At 34.9% G+C, this 10704-nt stretch overlaps 1 gene segment (V, D, J or C); it reads left to right on the forward strand.

The window, feature by feature from the left end:
- The first annotated feature begins 240 nt into the window (after positions 1–240).
- LOC109110712 lies at positions 241–993 on the forward strand. The segment is given in 2 exon segments: positions 241–339; positions 438–993. Coding segments are annotated over 2 exon segments (390 nt in total).
- Positions 994–10704: the final 9711 nt, after the last annotated feature.

The following is a 10704-nucleotide window of genomic DNA, read 5'->3' on the forward strand; positions in this document are numbered from 1 at the left end:
TTCTGGAAAAATCGGGGGAAAATATTTACACTGGTGGTTGTGCCAGTTTCATGATTTTCAATTTTGTCAAGTAAATTAGCAAAAGTTCTTAAGAGGGTCATCATCTACTATATGTAGTGTATATGAGTTTAATAGCAGCTCAGTCTGTTGTAAATCCTGCCCACTTCTTTGCATCATCAGCACATGCTTCAGTGCTCTGAGAGTGTTTATAGTGCTGTGAGTTTAACACTTCATGACTGAGAGCAGAACAGAACACAATCTTCATCATCACACAAGACAAAGCAACAACAATGAACAACATCATTATCTTCGTCTGGACTCTGTGTATATGTATTCAAGGTAAAGATTTATAGAAACATTAAAATATTATAATATCAACAACAATGAATGTTATACAGCAGTCCTGTTTTTACTAACGCTCCCTACATTTCTAACAGGTTTCAATGGGCAGGTGATTGTGACTCAGATCCCTTCTGTAAAAATGGTTCAAATTGGTGATTCAGTCACTTTAAACTGCAAAATAAACTTAGCAGTGAGAGATGCCTGTCCAGGTTCATATACTTGTATGGGTTGGTACCAGAAGAAACCTGGAGAGGCTCCTAAACTCATGATTCATTCTTCAAACCAAAGAAGGTCAAACACTCCATCTAGATTCAGTGGCAGCGGATCCAGAACTGATTTCACTCTGACCATCAGTGGAGTCCAGACTGAAGATACAGGAGATTATTACTGTCAGGGAGACCACAACATCCACAGTAAAGAAGTGTCTGCACAGTGATAAAGAGTTGTACAAAAACCTCCGTCAGTCAGAGTCACAGTGACTGCACTGATACAGCTGAGAGATACTGCAGCTGCTAATGGGAGGATCACAAATATCACAATGACTTGATTTATCAACATTTTCTGATACTGTAAACCCTCTATGGTACAGTGTTTCCATATTTGCTTGTTGCAAATCCATATTTGCTTGTTGCAACAAATTAAAATACCCAATTCATGAAATACCATCCAATCAGAATCTAAAAAAATGTTATTTTTGTTATTTTTTAATTTTTTTTAATGTGGGGTGTGATGTGTGTTGTGTGTTGTGTATAAAAGAGTGAGCCTCAATACTTAGGTAACTTGAATGAGTTCAGTTTTATAAAATTCGTTTGTAGGGATATTTCAGAAGTTGTTTTTTGTTGTTTTTTATATTTTTTTAATTTTTTTTTTTATATGTGGGGACAGAGATCTAAATCTTATTTTTTAATCAAATGTCACCTCAGTGGACCATGAAAACACCTGCAGATGAAGGAAATTATGAAACAAGACTTAGTGTATTGTGTAGTCAAATTATGAACCTCAAACACTGAAACATTTCCTAAGATCACTGTTGGTTCTCTGTTTGTTGACTCGGTGAGGTTTTACTGTATCATGAAGCTGCTGTGAGGACGCTGAACATCTGCTGATGGAGCTGCTCTATTCTGAGAGGAACACAATCACTCAAATATGACGTTGACTGTTTTTGACTCTTTATTCTCTGAAATGAGTCGTAGAGTTGGACTAATGGAGAGATGAGGTTTGTTCATATTCATCAGTTCACACTGAGACTCTCAGCAGTCAAACTGACCTCTGAATGTTTGAATCAACTGTTGAGTCTGTGATGAGACGCAGTGAATGATTCATTCTGATGTGTGTCCTTCAGTGTCTCTGTCACTCACAGCTGATGAACTAAAGCCATTCATGCTGAAGTTGAAGTGAAAATCAGATGAGAAAATCAGATAAGCCAGACAATAAGTTACTGGAGAGACTCATGAGTCAGCGAGTCTGTTATAATAATGTATTTGTTTAGGATTGATGATTTTCCTGCTGAATAAAAACTTTCCCTGAATCCCTCAGAGCTCCGGTCAAATCTAGACACCAAAATATTGTAAAGACAAGGCAAATTTTTGAAAATGGTTAACATTGAGGCGACAAGTTTTGCATGAACAAGCAAAACACATTTTATTTTTCTTCTAGAGAATGTGAAATCTTTTAAGTGATATACATTATGATTATATTAGGTATATTGTCACACACTCTGCCACTTCTTAACTCCACCACCAGAGTCTAATTATCAGTCTAATTACTCAGTTATATATTTCATCAAGACCAGATGAAATTTCTAAACTATACAAGTTGACAGAATGTGTTAAAGATTTATAACAATAGATTACCAGTAATTTTCTTAAATTAAATTCAAACAAGACTAAGGTATTAGTAATTGGACCAACAACCTGCACACAGAATCTCTTAGAATGAAATTTGCAGCTAGAAGATTGTACTGTTATGATATCATCTGCAGTTAAAGACCTGGGTGTTGTGAGACAGAAACTTATCCATCGAAACACATATTTCATATGTTACAAAACAGCCCTCTTCCACCTCAGAAACATTGCTAAGCTACAGAACATACAACACCACGAATGAACAGGGGTAAACCTAGTACCATTGATGCATGGCAGTGTTTTTCTACCAAAATTTTGGATTATAAATTTTTTTCTCTCCTTTCAGATTGTAAAAAATATTGATAAGTCAATTGCTTCCCCTTCCCTGTTTTGTTTGTTTGAATGGATGTTGTTTTGTTGAAACAAAAAAAAAAAAAAGTTGATCACAAAAATAAATAAATAAACAAGCTAGAGTCAGTCCAAAATGCAAGCCTACAAATTAATACAATTTATGAACGCTCATACAAAAGAAAGTAGTGATTTTTTATTTTGTTATTATTTTATTTTATTATTATTTTTAAACATATCTATTTACTCATTTTTCACCATCAAGTGTCAGTTACTGTCAATACCAAATGGCAGGAAAACATAAATAATTTTTTTTTTTTTACTATATATAAAGTGCTGACAATTCATAAAACTATTTCCACATAAGCTATTTTTTAAAGAATTGCTACTCTGTGTGATGACGGACTCCTCTCCATCCTGAACTTCAGACTGATACATTTACACTAGTGCGTTTTCTTTTTAAAATGCATAACTTTTGCCACAGTTACGTCTGTTGTTTACACTACTCTGGCGTTTTCGCCCCTCGAAAATGGAGATGGTCCTCACTGCAGAACACAAGATCCAGGGGGCGTGGTTGGATCCAGATCCAACTCCTCCCACCTTACATATACCTAAACCTACCCGTCTCCACCCCCTGAATCCCTAAACCCCCCACCCACCGCCACCCTAAACCCACCCACCCCACCCCTAAACCTACCCCATCTACCCACCCCTAAACCCTATCAATCTCCACCCCCTAGATGGGGATCCAACCACGCCCCCTGGATCTTGTGTTCTGCAGTGAGGGGCTACTGCGAAAATGGAGACTTCGGAAAACACTGCAGACGGGGTTCCGTTTCTGTGTAAACGGAGTGGTTATTGGTGGTTAGTTTAGATTTTTTTGATTAGCTTGTTTGTATTTGGTTCTGGTTAAGTGAAATCGAATCCTTTTTTTTAAGTCATTTTGTTCATTTCATTCAATTCCACACGGATTTTATTTAAATTTTTAGTTTTTATTTTCAAATTTCTCTAAACAAGTTTTTTTTCTAATATTTTTTTTGTATTATATAATATATTGTGAAAAAGACCAAATTATAAGGAACAGAAATTATTAATTCATTGCTTAGCTGGCTGTGTGGAGTGTTTGAATTGAGGGTGGGACGAAGATTCACTGATCAGCGTAATATTGTCTTTTATCTTATTATTAGGTTTTCTCAATGATAAAGAGGACAAGACAAAAAAAAAAAAAAAAGCATCATATAAAGTTATATAAAGGGGGTCTGGTTAGGGCAACTACCCAAGAGCTTTGACACAATTCTAACACTGCTGTGCAGTCTGTAAGTTCACCTCACCTCCCGAGTCTTTGGGTCGTTCGTTCGTTTTTCGCGTCACATCCCTGTAAGGTAAAGCTATGCGGTCTTTACAGGAAAGATAATTGATTAGTTCACCTCTCATGTCTTCGGGTTCAAGTCGTTCGCGCTTCTGTCACGTGACTGCTTCCCAGATCAGTATCTTGTAACGTTGTGTTATATTTAGGAATTATCAAAGTGATTTCCTCCATCATACAGATAAAGTTTAAAGCATTAACCAACTCTTTATTACCAAATTCCTTATGGAAAAGAAATTCACAAATGTATAAATTGTAAGAAACAAAAAACTATATGCTCAAATAAAATTTGAGACCAGAAACGTTACTTAACTGTAAGAATAAAGAAACAAACTAAGTAATCTCAGTCAATTCACTAGAAAGGGAAAGTAAAAACTGACGGTGCAATCGGCATCTGACACTGCATTAAAAGCTCACAGAGACGACGAAAGACAAATCAGCTTCATATGCTGATAATGGTATATACAGTAGCTAAATGTTTTAATTTACTCCCTTAATATTTCTCTTGTGGCCCGAACATATAGGCCAGTGCAAAATAAATAAATAAATAAATAAAAATTTAATAAATAAAGACAGAAGAAATGTATATTATGTAAAACAGTTTTTTTTTTCTTTTTAAAAAAGTGGGTGCTTGAAATAAAGCTTTTTTTTCATGTTTGCAGTGTTAATACTTTTAATTATAGGCCTATAAGTAATAAACCTGTTTTGAAAGACCTTTTTAAAAACATTTTCAATGAGGAGTAAGCTAGCCTAATCTTTACCTCGCACAGCGCCAGTTTTGCGGTGATGCGCTATGAAATTATTGTGGGGCAAAATAATTGTAATATTAATTTAAGAATAAAAGTAACTTAATAATATGAATAAGCCTAATAATCAGAAGAATGTAACAGGCCTAAATTAATTGAAAATGCCAAATTAGATATAACTAAAGTGTATAAAATAATTTTATTTAGAAATGTCATGTTTGTTTGTTTTTTATGTTTTTTGTTTTTATTATTATTATTTTTCAATTCGTTATTTAAATGGTCTACAAATAAGGAAACAGGTGCAGTTAATCGCGTGAGTCAGTCACAAAATGCATATAGGCCTATATATATAATATACAATATATTATTATATATATATATTATATATATATCTATATATATATAAAAAAAAGGCTAATCTTTGTGAGGACAACTGGCAACAGCTGGTCGTGAATTCTTTAGACACTGCACACCAAACGATTTTAAACGGCGACTGAAAACACTGACTGAGCTCAAATGACATTCATAACTGGCCTGACAGTACAGTTTCCCGGCTTCACAGAATGAACCGGTGTCCTGACATTTTATCCTACCCGTCAGATTTTCCTACCAGTGTTTACTGCGCATGCACACAGCAATATTGTGTCATTTTTCTCATGCTAAACAACAATATTTAATGTATCTGCATTACTGTAAGGGTAGGTTTAGGGTTGGGTAGGTATAGACTTTAATATAAAACACAATTCTAATAGGTTAGAAAAATATATATTTATTGTTGGTTTCCTGTAAATGTATCCCTTCTAGCTTCAACCGTGAATATTAAACACATAATTACTGTATTTGCATTACTCTAAGGGTAGGTTTAGGGTTATGTTATGTGTGGATGTTAATAAACCATAATTTTATTGACAGCATTTTTCGTTGTCAAATTGTACTACCCACTGTTTTAATGGGAGGTAGGAAAATCTGACAGCGTAGGACAAATCGACAGAACACCGGTCCGCGCGTGGAACTGAAAGTCTTACCATTACTTGCAGACTGATGGACGGGCTTTCTCCCTCATCAGTGCAAGGTTTTAAAAGTCTTTTTTCTTTTTTTTTTTTTTTTACAGAATTATGCATTGCTCCTGTTTTTCTAACATTTTCTAACACACAGCTGCAAATCACAGTCCAACTGAATGGGTGAAGACGCACAAATTTACATGCGCGACATGCTTGAAACACCCTGGATAACAATCGGCTAACACTGCTGTCAGTCAAACTCATCAAGAATTATGCAAATACACATTTTATTTATTTTAGTTATTTGAGATGTTATAATAGTTCTCTAATTGTGTTAAAATAGATGAAACAATAATTATTTAACAAATATTATATTTGTATAATAAACTGGGGGGGGGGGGGGGGGGGCTGTCATCAGAGTTGTGTTAAAATAGATTAAACAATAATGAATAAAGAGGGCGTGCATTTGCTTTAGTGTTTTTTTTTTTGTCCAAATATTTTATTTATATATATTTTTTTTTTTTTTTTTTTTTATATATTTTTTTTTTTTTGTTGTTATTTGTTGTATATTATTTTTATAATAATAATAAAAAAGTAAAAAAATTAAAAATAAATAAAGTAGTTTCAATGTAGCTAGCTACTTTTTGACCTCCCTAGGTTGGCAAAGCAAATTCACTACAGCATTTACATAGAGAGACACTTTGCATGAGAGTGTTTATAATGCTGAGTTTAACACTTCATGACTGAGAGCAGAAACAGAACACAATCTTCATCATCACACAAGACAAAACAACAATGAACAACATCATCATCCTCATCTGGACTCTCACACTGTTTGCTCAAGGTTTGTAGCAAAACTTTTATAATGACCATTAATTATTTTAAAACATGAAACATTATTTTAATTCTTACATTTTTCATTTCTTTCAGAGTGTAGAGGACAGATCACTGTAACTCAGAGTCCATCAATAACAGCAGCTCAACCAGGACAAGAAGTCAGAATAAACTGTAAAACCAGCAGTTCAGTGTATGGTGGTAGTTATTTACACTGGTATTTACAGAAACCTGGAGAAGCTCCTAAACTCCTCATATATATTGCAACAAACCGTTACACTGGAACTCCATCTAGATTCAGTGGCAGCGGTATTGTTAAAAAAAAAAAAAAAAAAAACAAACCAGGGTGATTTCACTCTGACCATCAGTGGAGTCCAGACTGAAGATACAGGAGATTATTACTGTCAGAGTTTCCATTATCCAAACAGTAAATATGTGTTCACACAGTGATAAAGAGTCGTACAAAAACCTCCGTCAGTCAGAGTCACAGTGACTGCACTGATACAGCTGGAGAGATACTGCAGCTGCTCATAAACACACATCAACGCACAACATCTTGATGCAGACACAAACACTAATGAAAACACAATTATAGAAACAGACAGTTTATTGTGATATACTTTGAAGTTGACATGACGAAGTCTCGTTTGAATGTGTAACATCTTTAAGTTTAAAGGTTTTCCTGTCACACAGACAGCAAAAAATCAAACAGGTCTTCAAAAACTCAACATAACTCAACTCTAAACATATTAGACCACTTCAGAACCCATCGAACCTCAACAGACCAGCATGAAATCATATTAGACACTATTACGGCCAATTAAACCACATTGGACAATGGCAAACTGCATTACACACAGAAGCAAGATAAAATGTCATTGTTGCTTCAGCAAAAGTGTTTTTTTTAATCTCATATTTGCTTTTGGTAATTTCATTGAAGTGTATTTAGTGATTGTGTAGTTTGTATATCAGCTCATTCAATATACCTTTCTCTTGATCTGAGCTGCAGTCACAAAATTTCACTTTAAAACTGAGTGTAAACTGAAGTGTAAACAAAAGAAAACATAAGAGTAAAATATCTAACAAGAAACTGTAAGAAGTTCAAATTCACTCCATTGAATGATGAGCTCCAGCACAGCTATTATAGAACAAACATATATTTCCATATATTTATGATCAATATATTCCCTAATGCAAAGAAAATATAATTTCCTTATATACTGTATGAATGATCAATATGATATTGAATGATTTAATGGTATATTGAAAATATTGAGAATAATATATTGTGTTAGAGGTGTTATGTTGTTGTTATAAAGAGCATTATTTTGTTTTTTTGGTGTAATGAAATGTGGTTTATGCCCGGTTTGAGGTAAAAAAAAAAAAAAAAAAAAAAAAAAAAAACTTACCTTATTATTTTCCACATACTGTACATTATTGTTGCTCCTCTATGCCCCGCCTTCTGGAAATCTTCAATTTCCACAAGGCTCATTGCTCTGAAAAGTGAGGTGTGCTGTGATTGGCCAGCTATCCAGTGCATTGTGATTGGCCAAATGCCTCAAGCGTGTGACGGAAATGTTACGCCTATTGTGATGCCTTGTCCGGCCGGAGCGACGAGACAAAAACATAAAACCCATTATAAACATGATATAAACATGATTTCTAGTCATGTCTTCTTTTGGAAGATCTTCTTCTTTTCAGAGTAGTTTCGCTTTCTCAACAAAACAGCGTCACACTTGAGTGAGCAGAGGTGGGCTTGAGTGAACAGAGGCGGGCTTGTGTGAGCAGAGGCGGGCGGCTTGAGAATGGTGCGGGCGGCGGATTCTACGAAGGACCGTACCTTGGTCTTGCAGCATGACGAAGCGGATATCGTCCTCTTTTGGAAGGCCAAACAAAGTAGTTTCTCTTTCACATTGAAACACACAGCGTCTATACGACATGGCGGCGGCGGCAACAACAATGCTACAACGAGAATAAAAGGTACACCTTCTTTTTGCGTGAACATCTGGGTGGCGTTATGCAAATCTTCCCACATAGTGACGTAGAGATGTGGGGGCGTGTTAGAACGATCCGTTTCAGGGGGGCGTGGACGAGGCTTAACTTTTATAAAGAATATCACTTTGGATTTGAGACTTTAGTCTTTGTAACTTTACAGATCTTCTTTATGCACCAAGAGCTTGTAACACTCCAAAGAGAAAGAAAAAATTGAAATCGCATCATATGACCCCTTTAATATATTACAATATATTGAATAATACATAAGGAACTGCCACTTTTCATATATTGAAAAATATGTGACAACATATTATAATGTATGTCATATTATATTCAGTATGTTAGGATCAACTGTTGGCCCAACGAAGGAACCCAGTGGCGTGGATGAAGGAATAATGCGTGCAGGTCTTTTACTTGTGCTCCTGCAAAGTTCACTTAATTTATCAGAATTTTGTTTCAGTTTTAGTCTAGCTCCGTGTTTAATCTGACTCCAATTTTCAAGTTATCATTAAATTTAGACTGTATTTATAATTAAGAACTGATCACAAATATTGATTATTTTGAATATCCCAATACTTTCAATTATTCGTTCATCAGGGACACAGTGTCGCATGTGAGTCTCACGTCGGCTGTACATGGATCTTACCATCACAAACTCACCAGTCCAAACTTAATCAGAGCAAGCAAGGTTAACCTTTACCTTTAAGTCCAGCCACCTACTGCTTGCTCAGTACAAAAAGTGTAGTTTGTTAAGTCACTTCAATACAACTTGCTGAGTCAGCGATAGACAGAATTCAAAAGATCTGCTTTGCTCAGTCATGAGCCTTTAGTCTGTTCTCTCCTGACAACAGATTTAAGGAAAAATCAGCCTCCACATGATCTGCTACTCATAATGATTTCAGCAGAGTCTAAAATAAATCAAGAATTAATATCTATTTTGCCTGGCACAATAAAAAATCAATCAGGAGGAATAAATTCAATCAATCAATAAAAGAGAATACATCAATTAAAGAAGAATACATTATAATTTGGTAACACAAATGGTCAGCATGAAACAAAAAAACACAGAATTAGAAAAATAGCACCAAATAATTTCAAAAAGATATCATACTTGGCAAATAGAGAGACACACGGGCAATTGTGTCGGGAAGTTGTGTTTGCAGATGCTTCCTTGAATGTTTCACTGATTCTCTTTAAAATACTGAAATCAGAACAAAACAAATTCATCATAAATTCAAAATAATAAAAACTTCACAAAACTTTTGCTGGGACATGAGGTAACCTGAAAGACATATTTACCTGGGGGTAGAAAAAACAAAGTCTGTCTAAGACTTTATCAGAGGCACGACTCACATGAGCAGAACAGAATATTCCCCAGATTTTGAGATCTTTATTTTTGGTCTGTTCTACTGATATGGGACTGAGATCATATAAATGATTTACATGTAATGCTATTTTTTTGTCCTCATTTCTAAATATTTTTTATTGCATCAATACATTGCCAAACATGGTCAATGCATATATTGCAGCATATTGAAAAATATAAGCACTAGTTTTTTCCCATATATAGAAATGTGTGATATATTGCATTCTATTTTTTTGCAGCATATTCCTATTTTCTTGTTTCATAAGAGAGGGTAGGTAACTGGGCTCGAAAAGTTGTAAAACTCTTTTTTTAAGATTTGTTTAAGAAAGTGTGATGACCCAAGCAGTCACAAGGAGGATCAGTAGCGAAGTTGGGCTCCAAAGGGTTGTTTTTTTAAGCAGGTGTGCAAAATGTGCAAATAAATAGGTATAAGAGCTTAAAACAAAGATTGTAATAAAAAACTGTCTAAAACTAGAACTGCAAGTACTAAAAAAACAGTACCAACTCCCCTCTACAACATCGAGGCTGTGGAGTTTCCCTTGCTACACAGCACAACAATCTTGTCCCAGCTCTCTATCCGTCCATGCCCCAACTTCTAGTGGCGGCCATCTTAAAAACACATTTTTCCCACTCTCCCCAAACTGGAACATACCATTTTATAAAAAACACTTGCCTTAGACTCTATTATATACACATGATCTATAAACAAGAGTTTAAATAAATTACAATTAATAATACAATAAAAAGACCAACATTAACAGTGAAATCCGTGATGGTAGACAATTTCAAAGTCTCTCCATCACATAAAAGTTTTCACATAAGAGGGAGAAGTCACAGAAAATGTCTTCACGTGAGAGTTTAA

Source organism: Cyprinus carpio, chromosome A25 (assembly GCF_018340385.1).
Source record: "Cyprinus carpio isolate SPL01 chromosome A25, ASM1834038v1, whole genome shotgun sequence".
NCBI lineage: Eukaryota > Metazoa > Chordata > Actinopteri > Cypriniformes > Cyprinidae > Cyprinus > Cyprinus carpio.